Genomic DNA, 16,967 nt, shown 5'->3' on the forward strand with positions numbered 1-16,967 from the left:
CTGAGTCAGATGATCTGGGGGCATGTATCGTGTCAGACATTGTGATATTTTTTCACATTCGATGACAATTGACAACACAAAAGCAAATATTCTAAATAGCCAGACGTTTCGGCCTCAGGGTACCTTCGTCAGTGACAATATCGAGATACTAATACATTAATAAATTAATCAATATCTTTTACACTTTCAAAGTACACATGACTTGGACATTTTTCAACCATTCAACCATTTTTGATCTGGCTATTTAGAATATTTGCTTTTGTGTTGTCATCGAATGTGAATCTGGGGGCAGATGATCCCGGAGCGAAACGGCTTATGAATCATTAGGGTTCCTTGGATGAATAATTACAACTTAGGAACAGCTTTTGACGTTCTTCGACATGCAGATGTTCTTTAGAGCGAAATAGCTATTCCATTTTTAAATATGTGTGTTTGAGGGTTCATGATTGCTAGCTTTTAGCTGCTGCCGCTTATTGCATATTGCCTAGCTGCAACCGGTTCTCTTCAAGCTGAATGCTAGGGACATTATAGAGCTGTATCTATGCATCGATCAGACATGTGGTGCTGATGATGGAAGAAGGTAATGACAGCTGCAGCCCGCAATTTGCACGCAAATGACTTGGGGGGAGGGGGGCGGTGCTGCGGATGTAACTGAGGGACTACCTCTATGCCTACAATTAGCCTCGTGAAGGCATTGAATCGAGCATTTAACAGTTATAGCAACACTGTCGCTATGACCTCTCAGATGGTTACCAGGAAATTGGGCCTTTTTCAGTTCTCAAGTGATATGGTTTCAGTACAGTACACTTCATACATTCAGTACAGTAGGTACATCATTTCAGTACATGTATCTATTTGTGGAGCGCAGATTCAGGAAGCTGGATGACTAAATCGCCACTGGTTGCGCAATGTTCAGCCTTCGCCGGCACATTAGGTATGCAGCGTGTCTGAGAACTGTCGGCGGAAAATCCAACCGGCGCGCGTGTTAGTGCCGGGGGTCTCTGAGCACCGTTCACATGGCACCAGAATAATCGGGCATTAGTGCGGTAGTAAATATACCTACTACCACAGAGAGGCTAGTGCGTGAGGAATGCGTCGCATCGCTCTGCTCGATTTCTTTGATAATTTCCTTAGCATCATCATCCTCATCTAATCATCCCGCCCCCGATGCCCGTGAGGCAGCCACTGCCCGTCCCCCTTCCAATGAGTCCTGTGACCGCCCCTGCGATACGCTCCTCCCCTTCCACCACACCTGGATCCGCCCGTGACCTCCGAAGGCACCGGAGAAGATTCATCTGCAGTTAGTTCGCAGAGAACAGTCCTGCAGTGCGGAAGAGGTGTCCTGACGGGGTGCGAGATACCGTTAGAGCCATGTGGTGTTGGTGTTTTGTTCTCTGCGCCGTCTCTGCAGTCGCCAATGGACAAAGTACGTCGGGTCGGGTGAGGGATGGTTATTTAGACATTTCTCTGTTGTGACAGCAGATACTAATATATGCTTAAAAGATAATATTATGTAGCATGCTTACTGCACTTACACTTGTATCATGTTTGCATGCATTCTTAGAAATTAAAGAGTTCGTTGTAAGTTGTAACGACATTTAACCCTCGCCGGCACAGGGGGGGGGGGGGTTGATGCAACCCCCCTAAGGTTTTTCGCGAATAACTCGCGTAAAAAGCGGCCGATCGCGACGAAACTTTCAGTACCCTCGCATTGATCAATTTTACACCTACCCTGAAAATTTCATGACCCTGACCCCAATGACCTTTGATCTGTGACCTCTTTTCTGTGACCATGTTTGGCCGAAATCGCGGTTCGGCGCATGTCGGCTCGCATTAGCCGCGCGTTTGCAAGCTTTTCGTGGTTTCAAACGTTCAAACATGTGATTTGATGTTGCTCCCATGCATTAGGGTGGGTTTCAAGGTCACCTGAAGGTCAGGTCAGGTCATTGACCTTTGGTGACCTCGGGTGACCTCGGTTCACTTTTTCGAGTGTTACATGTTTCTAGGCTAGTTTTTGGAGCTGAATTCGAATTTAGCAACCATTTGAACATTTACGAAGTGCTTTTGGTGTCCTCGTAACATGTTACGAAGCTGTCCGAGGCGGTTGACACGTATTACGAATACCCGTCACAGCCCCTACCGGTTGACCTGACCTGACCTGACCCGACCTAGTCTAAATGCTTAAAAACATCATCTATGGTCAAAACTAACACGATATTCGTGATCAGCACCCCGGAAAACCACATAGCAGCCACACTTTATGACTTTCTAACAGGTCCCGATTTTCCCGGTTTTCGGGTCATTGACCTGACCTGGAAGGTCACCCGATGACCTAGGACCTTACAATTGGGTATCATCGGCTTCCTCTCGTGACGGGCAACACGCTCGTTTTTTCCGCGAAGCTCTAGCTTGATCAGGGGCCAAACGCGAGGGGGGGTCGTACCAACTTGTGCCGTCGAAGGACTCAAAATGGCCTGTGCCGGCGAGGGTTAAAACATGGTTCATCTCTTTTCAGTTGTGTTCGGCGGTAGCTCCAGTGGCACAAGCACCAATAGCGGAAGTGCCTTCAGCCCCACTCGCCGTCCCTTCACACCCGCCCGTCGTCCCTCTAGCCCCGCCCGTCGTCCCTTCGTCCCTCCACCCCCGAGTCCCTCCATCCCCGTCCGCGACATTCCCTCCCCTGGACGGGGTACCGGAGGTACCGGTACCGGTACCGGCCGGTCCTGTACCAGTCCTGAGGGAGTCAGAGGGGTCTGCGGGCCGGCGGACGGCTGCGCCACGGTGCTGAGGAAGATCAGAGAGAGGGACGCAGATTACCTGCGCCGGGCCTACTGCGGACGGGAGCGGAGCCAGATTCAGCTGGTGAGCAAATGACGAGCGTCAATTATGACATGGTGTCCCGAGCTACTGTGTTATATCTTTTTTACATCCACATACAAAAATATCAGAGAATGTAGACATAGAGAACTCTATCCGAAATCCTTACATTCACGGTGTTGTTTGGAAGACAGTAGACAACAGACACTAGCCAGGCTTAACCCTCGCCCGCACATGGGGGGGGGGGGTTGCCACCCCCCCCCCCAGGCAGTCTTTCTGCTCTGCACTCAACATTTTTAGAGCTAGAAGGCTGATTTTTCGTATAGCTGCTCGTCTATCCTTTCTTGATGTCCACTGAAAATTTCAAGTTTCTGTGATTTTTGGTTTCGGAGATATGACCTTGTTTTTCAGGTCATGTCATGACCCAAATGGCCAATTCTCAACATCTTGCGTTTGCCATGGGCCTTGTGAGCTTTTGCCACCCTGATTTCGGCCTTTTTTGCCAGTCTTACCTCCCACCTATCATGGAACATGTTGTTCGACGATGTACAGGGGTCAAGGTCAGGGTCAAGGTCAACCTAGGTCATCTAAGATAATTGCGTTTTAGGCAAGCTGAATTTACTTTTTGTGAAGTTTTTTGACTGCATTTTTGGTAAAAGCTTCTCAGATCATGATTTCATGGGATATGGACCCAAAAACAATCGGTGCACACATCAGTAGGTATACACACAGACACACACAGACATACAAACACATATAATTGACCTTGACCTAACTTGACCTGAAATGACCTCAGCAGCAAAATTCTGGTCGGATAGTGTGACAAAGAGGTTCTAGCTGGTGTTGTGGATCAGCTGCCGCTGTTGACGATCGGCCGCCGCGCGCCGATCCGGTGACCCAGTTTTGTCGATCAGCTGATCGTAATTTGTCGGCCGGCCGCCAGAGGCGCTGTTTGCCCTTCTCGCGACGGACCTGTGTGGCGGCGGGCGGCCGGCTTGTGTGGCCGAGAGTTTTGAGCATTAGTAAGCGGTTACAGTGCTACCTTGGTGTTTAAATTAAGTTTAATAAAGTTCAAGTAATTGTAACACTGGCTTGGCACCAGAAAACAGCATCGTCATCGGTATTTGATAAGCAGCGCACTTGATATCCAACGGTGACCCAAAACAGCAACATTTTTTAGTTTGACCTGACCTGGAAGGTCAATGACTGACCTGAGAAGGTAAAACTGGGTATCATTGGATTCGACTCTTCCCAAAGAATCTTTTTGGTCTTTACTGCTAAGCTCTATCTCCAACAGGAACGAAATGGCGCGGGGGGGGGTGGCAACCACCCCCCCCCCCATGTGCGTTCTAGGATGGGAAAATGGCATGTGCGGGCGAGGGTTAAAAGTGCGTTTGATCTAATTATATTTTGCCGTCAGAACAGCACAGATGCTACCATATATCCCTCTCAGAGTCTCATATAATCTCGTCTTTATTTTGCAGTGCTGTGCCGACCTCAGCCGAGCCGACTCCAGCCCATCCAGCTCTCCCGGTTCATTTACATTCGCCTCTCGTCCGAGCCAGAGCCGGCCGCCTTCCTTTTCCGCTCCCCAGTCCCCACGTCCCACCGCGCGCCCCACCGCCCGTCCCACCGCGCGCCCCCGGCCCCCTCCCTCCTTCTTCTCCCCCTCCTGTCCCAAATTCCGGTCCCCCTCGAGCTGCGGCAGCTCGCCCTTCAGTCCGTCCCGAGTGGTGAATGGGGTACCGGTCCAGTCCCTTGGAGATTTTCCGTGGATGGCTGCGCTGAAGTATAGCTCCGAGCCGCGGTTTAAGTGTGGAGGGGCCATCATCCATGAGAGGTGGATACTCACAGCGGCGCACTGTCTGCTCAGCGATGGACCGTAAGTACGGGGAAAGGGGGAAGGAGAGCTTTCATTTGTGATAAATTTACAGCTTCAGGGTACGTTTTTACACATTCATTGAATTTGGACTGTAAGAACTATGTCTTTAATTACATTTCGTATCCATATTTTGTAATTTGTCTTACAAATATCCGATTAAAGTCGCTAGTTTGCTCTACCAATAATAGTGTGAAATATTGCTTCGCAACTAATACAATATGAAAAGTATGCAAAGCGCGATGTTTCCGATGTTCTGTGCGCCGCAGCATGACAAACATTCCGACTTCCAATTTAACTTTGCTTGGCTTCCCATGTTCACTAACCACTATTCAATGTTCAGCGTGCATGACATGTTGCCGTCTGAATTCCCTATATCTTTTTGCCTCGAATAGTCTATACGTCCGGCCTCCTGTTAGGTTGTGGCCTATCCTACGTCCGTAAATCGAACTCCCTGTGACCCAGCGCTCTAAACCCTCCATTGCAGGACGGACGTGGTCATCAGTGACCTGAACCTGGCCACCGACACAGACGACAGCATTGTGTCCCCTCCCCAGACTGTGCCCGTTCAGTTGACCGCCAGACACCCCGGCTACAGACGCGTGGTGAGCGGAAACGACAAGGGAGTCTCCAACGACGTGGCACTCATCAAGCTGGCCCGACCGATCCGATTTACAGGTCAGTAAGCAAAGAGTGGCGGGGGTACGGAGGGCTGTGGTGTTGTGCTGGAGTTTATATGAAAGTTTAACCAATGGTGATTTCGTTATTCGTGCTAATGAGGTAGGTAAAGTAAAAATGCATTTTCCTTTTTTTATTTGACTTGTTGATCTTAGGACAAAGAAAATTAACAGAAGTTTAAATCCTCTTCCTTGTTTATCTAAAGCATGCTTCGCTAATAACGACGCGAAATGTGAGGTATTGCAATGTTTTGTCGCACAATTTTCCTGGTTGTCACATTTATTTGTTATCAATCACCCTTACGTATTGTGACGACAGGGTTGCTCATTCTGTCATCTGCGCCGTTTTCAGACTCAGTCAAGCCGATTTGTCTCGACAGCAGGACAATGTTCGTCTTCGAAATGGAGGGAGATGAGGCCTTCGTTGCCGGCTGGGGCGCTACAGAGTTCGGTGCGTATTACGGGCCACATTCACATGATCTTATTATCAGTGAGATAAAAAAAAATCGACAATTATAATTCAATGGATGCTGACAAAGTATGGCGTCCAAAAAAAAAAAAAAATCCAAATTATACCGTTTATATGAAATCGTATCGTTAACGTACAAAGGAAAGTGGCATTGCTATGCTACCTTCAAGCTATGCTTGATGTCTATGAATCACTCTCATAGCAAGGTTCCGAGAACCTTGGCGACCATTAGCTACTTAAATTGCATCAAAAGTGTACGGCATCACCACCGCAGGTCTTCTCTCGATGATAGGGGAAACATCCCTCTCGCAACTATCTACATTACGACGGCGTAAAAATGACCCTCTCTCTCTCTCTCTCTCTCTCTCTCTCTCTCTCTCTCTCTCTCTCTCTCTCTCTCTCTCTCTCTCTCTCTCTCTCTCTCTCTCTCTCTCTCTCTCTCTCTCTCTCTCTCTGTCTCTGTCTCTGTCTCTGTCTCTGTCTCTGTCTCTCTGTCTCTCTGTCTCTCTGTCTCTCTGTCTCTCTGTCTCTCTGTCTCTCTGTCTCTCTGTCTCTCTGTCTCTCTGTCTCTCTGTCTCTCTGTCTCTCTGTCTCTCTGTCTCTCTGTCTCTCTGTCTCTCTGTCTCTCTGTCTCTCTGTCTCTCTGTCTCTCTGTCTCTCTGTCTCTCTGTCTCTCTGTCTCTCTGTCTCTCTGTCTCTCTGTCTCTCTGTCTGTCTCTCTGTCTCTCTGTCTCTCTGTCTCTCTCTCTCTCTCTCTCTCTCTCTCTCTCTCTCTCTCTCTCTCTCTCTCTCTCTCTCTCTCTCTCTCTCTCTCTCTCTCTCTCTCTCTCTCTGTGACGCCACCAGGTGGTCTGACGTCACCCTCGATGCAGTGGGGCCGTGTGCGGATATCCGACTTTGAAAGCTGTCGGAACACCTACGCGAGACGGGGCACCCGGGTCGACACATCGCAGCTCTGTGCCATTGGAGAAAACGAACGTGGAGGGGTGGACACGTGCCACGTGAGTGTGGGGGAGGGGTGGACATGTGCCACGTGGCTGTGGGTTCTGGGAATAAATGGTATTTTGAGCATTACCTAATGCGTCATGTCTTCAATGCCTCCTTGGTTTGAGAGCACCACAACATGCAATGCTCGTACTATAATTAGGTAATCGGTTTTCCTCCTTAAAGTGATAGGTAATAATAGTCCGATAACTTTTATATTTTTTCCTGAATAAATATTAGTCAGGCAAGCTGCACACAGGCGCGTAACCACGATTCTGAAGTTACTGGGGACCACATGGAGGGCCGCGAAGACCAAATATTATATTTCAGGATCAGCCTTCGCCCAAGTGGGGGGGGGGAGGGGGTGTTTCTGGCCACACCCGCCAGTTTTTTTTTTTGCGCGTGTAAGGAAAACCGCGGCGCGCACCGCCGCGAAATTTAGTATGGCTTATGATACCTCAATTTCGCATCATGTGTGAAAATTTTGACACCAGGTCACCTAAGGTCAGGTGTCACCAGGTAAAGTAAAGTAGCCATGCCTCCAAAAAACTTTGTGACTCTGTCATTCCTACAGTTTTATCCCAGAAGTTTGAAACTCGAGCTTTTGCATGAGGAAATCAGTATGAACAATTCGTATATCAAGTTTTCACATCGGTGACCTAATGTTTAAAAAAAAAATTAGTCCGAACCTTCTGATAGGAAGGACTCACAAGGACAGAGCCACCGCTAAGCGAAGCTTGTTGCGGTGACCCTGCCCTCTACCCTCCGATCGCGCAATTCCAGTTCTATGGCAGAATTTAGAGTCCAAAGTTTAACGTGCGCAAATAGCCACGCATGGCCGGTCCCCTCACTGACTTCGCCTGGCTACGGCCTGCCACTAACCGCAACCATACCTATCAGGAGGCTAAGGCTTGCACGGAAATTTCACGTGAAATTTTACGGCTCAGTCAGCTGATGCGTTCTTTGCCGACCGCACGGGAATTTCACGGCGTAATTGTCGCAGAGGCTTCATAAATGTAATATGCCCAGATTTGTGAAACATGCATTGAACTTAGCGTTGCTTGTATTGTCGGTAAGTTACATGATGCATCTTAAGTGATAAGAGGCAGATGGAGTTTTTATAGAAAAGTCTCTGGTGTGCACACAGCTTGTAAGAATACCTACCGATTAATATTTCCACACCAGTTTGCTGGTTAGTAACAGCGGAAACAATCCCTAAAAAGGTTTTTGGCAAAAACGGTACCTAACATATTCCGCAAAACCAGTCCATATCATACGCACACATTCACATTCCCTCCTCCACTGGGCGTCGCCATCTTGAAAAAAGCGCTCGGGACAAGCTTTTCCAATTCCCGTATTTCACGTGGAATTCCGCGGGATTTCACGTGAAATTCCGCGTGGAATCGGTAAAGAACGGCTTGACTTCCGATTCCACGTGAAATTTCACGTGAAATGAAATCTGTTCAAAGAACGTCATGGGAACGCGTGGCGCGTGCTCTCACCAAGCGGAGTCCAACGCTCTACCAACTGAGCTCAGAGCTACGGAGTCGCAAAATGTCAGGTCAATTTTGCGACATCCATTATAAGTCATTGGGAGAAAATTGAAATGCTTTTCTTTACGCTCTACCAACTGAGCTACGGGGACGCAAAATGTCAGGTCAATTTTGCGACATCCATTATAAGTCATTGGGAGAAAATTGAAATGCTTTTCTTTTGGCCGAAAACACATTCAAACCACGTGACACAGGTACCTAAAAATGACAAAATGAATCGGAAAATTGCACCTATGACCCCTTCTATGCCCCTGTGGTCATCTCAGGTCATGAAACATCTCAAACAGTTTTCAACCATAACTTTAGGTAGAAACAAGTGATAGAGCGCTTAGAACACCATGAATGTGTTCAGCTCAACAATAACTATTGAATGACATGCAACATGTGACCTAGACCAGGGGTCAAATTTTCAAGTTGATCATTCAGGTCAACTTATACCTATCTTACCTAGTTCATTCCACCCGTCTCGACGAAACAAACGCGATGCCGATACAAGTTTCAAGTCAAAACTTATGATACAAAAACCTTTTCCGCAAAAAACGCCAACCTGGAAGCTAAACCGTTGACCCTAGGTAAAATCTGAGAACATTACTCAGAAAGGCCTTTGAAAGAGCTATCGAATGCGCTTTCCAGCAGCAGCAGCACTGCAGCTCTACCTATTTGGTTCCTGACTTATGCACCGGTTTGTGAAAAGTTGTCAAAATTGGGAGCAAAGGTTAATTAAAATTTTACTTTTGGTGACCTACAAAGACCTCAGCGATGGCCTGATCAAAAATGACATAGGTACCTAATTCTGAAAGATACTGTAGCGAGCTATCTGTTGCTTTTCACCGCGCCTTTCTAGCTTGCTTACTTTCCGAGATAATCTGGTGTGGCCAAAAGCCCCCCCCCCCCACCCCCCCACCGTGGCGAGGTTGGCTGAGAGGCCCACCCGGGCGCTGGCTAAGCAAAACATCCATAGTTTTATCTTCCGTTGACTACATATTACTCTTCACGTCGATTTAGAGACAATATTTGGCCATTTAAGCAAATTCAGGAGGTCGTCGGTTTACTGGGGACGGTCCCCAGTATCCCAAAAGTTACTGGGGACCGGTCCCCAGTGTCCCCAGTGGTGGTTACGCGCCTGGCTGCACAATGCACATAGACTGACAAATATTTAAAAGTATCATAATATTTGTACCGTCTTTCTTTTTATTCGTTCCATGACCTCAAATAGTTCAGCTAAAAAAGTAAGATAAAAATGTGCTTATCGGTTAGCTTGTGTATCACCTTTCTCCTGGTATAGCATCATGAAATCAAAGTTGTAATCATTTCCTATCGTAAATTCTATCTATTCCTTTCATTGCAGGGTGACAGCGGAGGGCCGTTGATGAAGCGACGTCTCCACAACAACGTTCAGAGGTGGTTCGTGGCCGGAATAGTGTCGTTTGGCACCGGCTGTGGAAACCCCGACAACCCAGGCGTTTACAGCTACGTCGGGGCGCACCTGGACTGGATCAGCTGCACTATCAACTCCAACTGACAAACATACTCTTATGTGTTCGGCGGCTACTCGTACATGTGACGGAGCAGGCTTGCAATGACTTGCAGACTTTGCAAGATGCACAACGATATTGCACCATCATATTCAGCTAATGAGCATGGTCTGTTCGGAAGCATCAGAGTATTAAAGCGGACAGGGTGGCATTAATTGTGTAATGCGTAGTGTGTGCCGTAGCCATGTGGATTGAATGATTGGAGATATAGTTCAAAATGATTGTCATACATCGTCTTAGTCATTGTAAAACTATGCTAAGGCCTCAGTCTACACAAATGCAAGGATAAGTGAAACAGGAAGCTAAATTAGGTTTGCAGCTGAAACTTCATCGATTTTAAACGACGGACTATGATTGTCACGAACGTAGCTCCCTTATTATGTTTTTACAATGCTCCATGTGGATTGAAAAAGACGTTTTTTATTTATTCAGCTTCATACCACCATTTTGCCGCGAGGAACACGGCCAAAGAGATTAGGGTCATACACCATAGCGCATGTTTGAATATGTAGCTCATGACTGATGACATCGTAATAATAAATCTTTCTGGACTTAACATGTGGTGTTTTACCCAACTCGTGAGGCGTGACTTCGGTTTTTGAATAGGTACGAATGAAACTTTACGACAACGCCAATAACAAAAACTAGGTACTTCATACAGAGGATTGCACGGATGAAATGTGTGTTATCTGTAGTTAATGATGCTTTAGTTCGAGCTGTATTTCTATAACCATGACCTTTTCTGGTTGATAGGCCATTCATCAGCGTGAAAGTTGGAACTTTTAGAACCGTTTATTCATCGATGGACTTCATTTCATGTGTCATGCGCACGCAAATTCATACAAATAGCGGAAATGATCTGTGCTGTAAATCATATTCCTGCGCCTGGTGATAAACATTTCCGTATTTCGTACGGGCATTGTTACCCCCAAGCCAGCATCTCTTGCTCATAGCCAGACTGGTGTTTGATTCATCTGTGATTGAATCGATTGGATTGAATCAAACAAAATTTGTTGAATCAAAAACGTTTGATTCACCGTCAGGATTGTTTGATTCACAAGCCATGATTGAATCAAACGCATTGGGAATCAAGGGCGGATCTAGGGGGTCGTTTTGGGGGGGGTCACCAGTCGGCCGACATACCAGGTCTGGTGAATGAATTCTGACGACCGGGGGGGGGGGGGGGGTGGTAGGGAGCGAGTATGTCGAGATCAAAAAATGACATTTGATCTTCGTCGTTTATAAGATGAAGTTTTATCGTAAGTCACTCGGCTCAGTAGTTTTAGTTAGTGAAACCCACCTATATAGGAGCGTCGCCACGGATTTTTTACTGGGGGGGGGGGGGAGGCGGGTCGACCGACTTAAAAACCCAGAAGTAGATATAGTTACCTCACTTTTAGCCTAATGCATTAGTAAATAGTAGCATACAGTCACGATCTCTCTTATTGACCTGTGTATGAATCGGCGGCGCGAAGCGCCGCAAAAATTTGCAAAAAAAAGTTGTCAAAACACAGCTCTAAAACACAAATATTACAACCTTTTTAGCATGCTAGTACAAGCCGGAGTTCCTTCACAGTACACATATGAATTCCGATTCAATTTGACACGGTTGGTGTTATTACAGTCACTGTTATTTCTCTCTTATTGATTGGTGTATAAATCGGCGGCGCGAAGCGCCGAGAAAATTTGCAAAAGAATGTGTCGAAACACAGCTCCAAAACACAAATTTTACCACCCTTTTAGCATTGCAGTACAAGCCGGAGTTCCTTTACAGCACACATATGAATTCTGATTCAATTTGACACGGTTGGTTTAGGTAATTACAGTCAAGATTTCGTATTGACCTGTACGTATGTACATAAATCGGCGGCGCGAAGCGCCGCGAAAAATTTGCAAAAACATTTGTCAAAACACAGAGGGGGCCTCCTCTCTACAGAGGACCACCGATCTCTACTGCGGGCCTCCTCTTTTCACAGGGCCTCTTAACTACAGAAGCTACAGGGCCTCCTCTCTACAGAGGGCTTCCTCTCTACTGAGGGTCTCTCCCTTTAAGAGGGCCTCCTTTACAGAGGGCCTCCTCTCTTCAAAGAGCCAGAGGACCTCATCTCTGCAAAGGGCCTCCTCTCTTCAGAGGGCCTCTTCTCTACAGAGGGCCTCCTTTCTTCAGAGGGCCTCTTCTCTACAGCGGGTCTCCACTCTTCAGAGGGCCTTCTGCATTCAGGCGGTCTCCTTTCCACAGAGGGCCTCCTCTCTACACAGGGCCTCCTCTCTACATAGAGCCTTCTCTCTACAGCAGGTCTCCTCTCTACAGAGGGCCTCCTCTTTAAAGGGGTCTCCTCTCTACAGGGGGCCTCCTCTCTACTGAGGGCCTCCTTTCTACAGAGGACCTCCTCTACAGAGGGCCTCCTACCTACTGAGGAGTCAGAGGGGCCCTAGCGGTCAGACACAGACACTAGCGGTCATTCACTGGAGGCCCCAGGAAGTAAGAAGGGCCCTAGCTGTCAGGCTGGTCAGAGGGCCCTGAATGTCCTGACGTGATTTTTGGGATTCCCGTGAATTTCTTTCGCCTCAGACGTGATTTTGACCTGCCAGGGCCCAGGGGCACTAAAAATAAAACAAACAAAATAAAAAATGAAAATAGGACATCACCAAAATTAAGTGACCGAAATCCGTTGAGTTTTTAATTTTGCGTATAGGTAGGGGCACCACGAATTAAATTCATGACCATCCCCTTGGAGTTTTCCTGGATCATCCCCTGGTGCTCGCACGGTTGAGACAAAAACGAGTAAGATTCTGGTCTTCAATACGCCTTTTCACGCAACACGATCCAGAAAAACAAAGGTATTAGCTCAGAAGTGTTTGACAGGTGATTTTGAGCATGCAAGACGGCGTCTATAGCGCATTTAGGTCTTCGGCTTTTGGGGGGGGTCAAATGACCCTCTCAGACCTTTTGGGGGGGGTCATGACCCCGTGGACCCCCCCCAGGATCCGCCAGTGTTGGGAATTAGGGTTGATTGAATAAAAAAAAATTAATGATTCATGAACTTAAAAAATTGAAGTGAACGAACATAGTTCATTATCAACAAATATTAACACCATTGCCATTACATGACAACAAAAAGAACACAACAAATACCTACAATACTATTCCTGATATTTTGTATATTTTATTTTTTAATTGAATCAAAAAAGAATCAATAAAAAATGGCTGAATTAAACGTGAATCATCCCTTTTATTGTGTTTTTTTTTTGTTATTCTCTGAATCAAAAGGAATCGATTCACCAAATTTTTTGAAGGAATCAAACGGTGATTGAATCAAACAAAAATCAAATGAATCAATGATTGAATCGATCCAAAAAAGGTGAATCAAAAACCAGTCTGCTCATAACGTTACCTAAAGTGACTTCAGCCTGTGTGGTTGAGCAGGCTTACTACAGCTTCACGGTTCCACCACTGTGCGGCGCCCTGGTCGTCGCCATGGGTATCCTCTGTGCCTGTCTGGTGACGGGCCGGGCATTTGGGGAGGGGAGGGGGATTAGGGAGGCGGTCAGTCGGCACGGCAGCATGACAGTCTGTCACTGGACGTCGAGGGGGCGGGACACACGCGCGTTGGAGAGAGCGTGAGAGGAGCGGAGAGAGGGGGAGCGAGTGCGAAGCGGTGTCGCGAGTGAAAGCCAACGCAAAACGCGGGACTGGTGTGAGACAAACGCTGACGTAGCGACTAGCGTTGTGTTGTGTGGATGTATTATTCGGTAAAGTGATCTCATTCACACTGAGTTTCATTGTTATTGGACCTCGGTATTCATTCATTGAATCATAATAGACCGATTGTAATGCTACCGCTAGCTGTCATTCATGACTTAATTGCATGGTGACATATATCCCAAGATTCGTTTAGACTTCAAGGTACCCTGTCAGTGGTAAACAATCGAGAAACGTATGCAGCACGACATGTGAGATGTGACATAAGTGCTCTGATGAAACAGCCACCGATAGACGGCTGACGCTTCTCTTGGCGATTCGTGAGGACAAACTTGTTATAAACTACAAGATTATTGTGGGCTAAAGTGAGCCAAGAAACATCCTCATATGATGGTGTGCAAGTGATAGCCGATTGTAGCAGATAAACGTTTTTCATCGAGAAGTGTATATTGCTTAATATCTACATGAACGTTTAACAAACAAACGAACAAAAAATGTTCGCAAAGCCGAACAATATAATGAAAATCGTTATTTGGTGGCTGATACTTTTGCTTCTCCTGAACTCAGTCTTCAGCAGTCCGCAGCTCGAAGAGGAGGAACACCATCCAACGTCGGCGACTTTGCCGAGAAAACAACCTGTACAGCATCCAGAGCTAGCCTCGGGAGGGTCACATGCCGTAGAAACACAGCTGGGTTCTCAGAAGTCTGAGATGGACTCAGGGATGGAGGCACAACAGCCGCACGAAGAACCGGATGGCAGGTCTTCCTTGTATAAACCAGAAAAACAACGTCTGGAAACGGACGTAAGTGATCAGTCGCTGCAAGAAAAAGGAGTGGAGGAACATCAGGGGAAACGGCATGAAGAGGATGTGCGTGAGGCGGAGCATGAAGAGGTGCGGGCAGAGACCGAGCCACAGCCAGGTATGACATCGTCACAAGATGAGGCACACCAAGAGGGACAGCTTCCACAGGAGACAGGCATGAAACGGCAGCAGAGACAAATGCCACCCGAAAACGAAGAGCAGCAGTCTTCTGGTGAGGGTGAGCTAACAAGTGAAGCTCCTCCGCAGGAGAATCATCAGCGGCAAGACCAACTTCAATACCAAGACGGAGATGGAGTGTCGCAAGACCAGCAACAGGGAGAGCAAGAAGGGACGTATACAGAGGAACAGGAACATGCGGAAGAGAAAGTGGAAGGAGAGGAAGAGGACGAGGACAGGCTGCCGCCGAACCTGCCGACCCTGCGCTGGGGCGAGACGGCCACCATCACCAAGTGCTGTCCGCCCGAGGAGGTGCTGGTCCGACAGACCGATGGCCAGCCGCCCACCTGCCAGCCGGTGCCGGCCGACCAGCGCTGGCGGCCGCTGCTGCTCAACGGCCGCTTGGGCCGGCGCGTGGCGCCCAGCGCGCGCTCGGCGCTGGTCTCCGGTAACGTCAGCTGCGCCGGCCAGCACTTCTGGCTGGACTCGACGGCCGGGGAGCGGTTCGAGCTGCTCACCACGGGCCACCTGTACATGCGGCGCGCCGACGCGCTGCTGGCGCCGCTCTCGTTCTGCGCCGACCGGCTGCTCTCGCGGCCGGAGCGGCCGCCGGAGGAGGGCGGACCGCCGACGCCGCTGCGGGCCGGCCGGGCGGCGCGCGTCTGCACCCTCTCGCTGCAGGAGCGCAGCTCGCTGCTCGACGAGCACACGCTGTGGCCGGCCTGTGCGCGGCGCCGCTGCCTGCGCAAGTGCTGTCCGCGCGGCCTCAAGGTGCGCTGGCACGACCAGCTATGTGTGCCGCAGACGGGCGAGCAGCCATGGCGACCCGGCTTCTGGCAGCAGGCCAGCAACGTCACCGACTTCCTGACCGTGGCCGGCAACCCGCCGTGCCGGGCCGACGACGGCTCCTTCCGCAAGGTGTTCGCCCTGGAGCCGGCCTACACGGACGACGACCAGTTCTTCCTGAAGGAGGACGGCCGCCTGTGGGTGCCGCGCCAGGAGGCCACCATCCCGCTGGAGGACTTCTGTGTCGATCAGGTGAACGGTTCGCACTGGATCTTCAGGCTAGATATCAGACGATACCCAGTTTCACATGGATATAACGGCTCCATATGACACTAAACGTAAATGCATTCGTTCATTCATTCATTCATTCATTCATTCATTCATTCATTCATTCATTCATTCATTCATTCATTCATTCATTCATTCATTCAACCAATGTCCATTGTCCATGCCGTTTCTTTGTTGGCTATACGTACGATCATCGTCTTTTTTATTCACTTGAATGGGAATATTATTCCTATTTGAGAACTGTTTTTGTCTCTGATTTCATTTGCATATCTAAATATTCCACGTTTTGATCAAGACCTCATTTCCCGTAGGTGGAGTACGAGCACCCGCAAAAGCCGGGCGTCCTAATCGACTATCACGCGGCGATCGTGTGTTTCGGCGAGTCGTCGGGCTCGGCGGCCGGCGCGCGCGTCTCGGCGGCCACGCACCTGTACCGCGCGCTGCTGCTGGTCTCGGCTCTGTTCCTGCTGGCCACGCTGCTCGTCTACTGCGCCGTGCCAGAGCTGCGCAACCTGCACGGCCGGTGCCTGCTCTCGCACGTGGCCGCGCTGCTGGCCGCCTACGGCTGTAACCTGGCTGCGCAGGTGGAGGTCGTCTACTCGAGCATGGCCGCCTGCCAGGTCACAGGTCAGTCCAGGTCACATGGAGGGACCACAAGGTCACTCGAGGTCGCGCAGTCGAGGTCACACTCTACCATATCCTACACAACAGATCACAGGTCAGTGGAGGTCAACAGGGAATGTTTACAGGTCACAGGTCAGTTCGGAGCCTACTTTTGAGGTCACAGGTCAGACAAGCTCACACTGGACAGGTCACAAGTTCATCGAGATCACCTTACAAGGGTATGGTGTGTAAGTCACATGCAGGCCGAGGTTAGGGATCAGTCATCAGACGGAACTGCAGTATGATATTGGGCCACCTTGAAGTTGCTGAGCTGAGGCCATGTGTCAGTCAAGGGCCAGGCGGCATCGGCCCAGTGTTTCGGCCTTATCCTCTCACCGCCATAGAGATATAATATTTAAGATCTCTATGCTCACCGCAGGAACGTTGAGTCGATGTTGACCGATAGACCTAACCGAGCACACTCACAGCAAAACAGATCGAAGCGTTACGAAAGTTATTTTATTAAGCCCCGCGTTCAAATCGTTAGCCGAGTCGGAAATTTCGCGGGGCAATTCCTTGCAAAAAGCCACCGATTAGTCCTGATGTCAGTCGCGTTCCACAATGTAAACCGCTGTGGATTTCGGCGAATCGCATTATCGCAGTCACCACTTTAGGTAGGTATATCGGACCGGG

General features: G+C 48.8%; 2 protein-coding genes across 2 annotated transcripts in view; both read left to right on the plus strand.

The window, feature by feature from the left end:
• Positions 1-1,020: 1,020 nt before the first annotated feature.
• Positions 1,021-10,470, plus strand: LOC122387981 (transmembrane protease serine 9-like). The gene is made up of 7 exons (XM_043378702.1): positions 1,021-1,426; positions 2,516-2,862; positions 4,302-4,699; positions 5,184-5,374; positions 5,726-5,824; positions 6,689-6,843; positions 9,728-10,470. The coding sequence occupies exons 1-7, from the start codon at positions 1,372-1,374 to the stop codon at positions 9,899-9,901; spliced, it is 1,419 nt and encodes a 472-aa protein (XP_043234637.1). The 5' UTR covers positions 1,021-1,371; the 3' UTR covers positions 9,902-10,470.
• A 3,009-nt stretch (positions 10,471-13,479) lies between these two features.
• LOC122387973 (G-protein coupled receptor Mth2-like) overlaps positions 13,480-16,967 on the plus strand; it is a 32,286-nt gene continuing 28,798 nt past the window's right edge. Inside the window, exons 1-2 of the mRNA XM_043378690.1 lie at positions 13,480-15,635; positions 15,983-16,298. Of these exons, the coding sequence (XP_043234625.1) occupies positions 14,112-15,635; positions 15,983-16,298 (1,840 nt within the window). The 5' untranslated portion in view covers positions 13,480-14,111. The remainder of the gene's footprint in view (positions 15,636-15,982; positions 16,299-16,967) is intronic.

Source organism: Amphibalanus amphitrite, unplaced genomic scaffold (assembly GCF_019059575.1).
Source record: "Amphibalanus amphitrite isolate SeventyFive unplaced genomic scaffold, NRLGWU_Aamphi_draft 000304F_arrow, whole genome shotgun sequence".
NCBI classification, from domain to species: Eukaryota; Metazoa; Arthropoda; class Thecostraca; order Balanomorpha; family Balanidae; genus Amphibalanus; species Amphibalanus amphitrite.

Excerpts from the sequence above, each read along its gene's own strand:
- LOC122387981 (XM_043378702.1), top strand. The coding sequence starts at position 1,372 with ATGTGGTGTTGGTGTTTTGTTCTCTGCGCCGTCTCTGCAGTCGCCAAT. Across the intron at positions 2,863-4,301 it reads AGCGGAGCCAGATTCAGCTG|TGCTGTGCCGACCTCAGCCG; the intron begins GTGAGCAAATGA and ends TTTATTTTGCAG. Across the intron at positions 5,375-5,725 it reads CCGACCGATCCGATTTACAG|ACTCAGTCAAGCCGATTTGT; the intron begins GTCAGTAAGCAA and ends CGCCGTTTTCAG.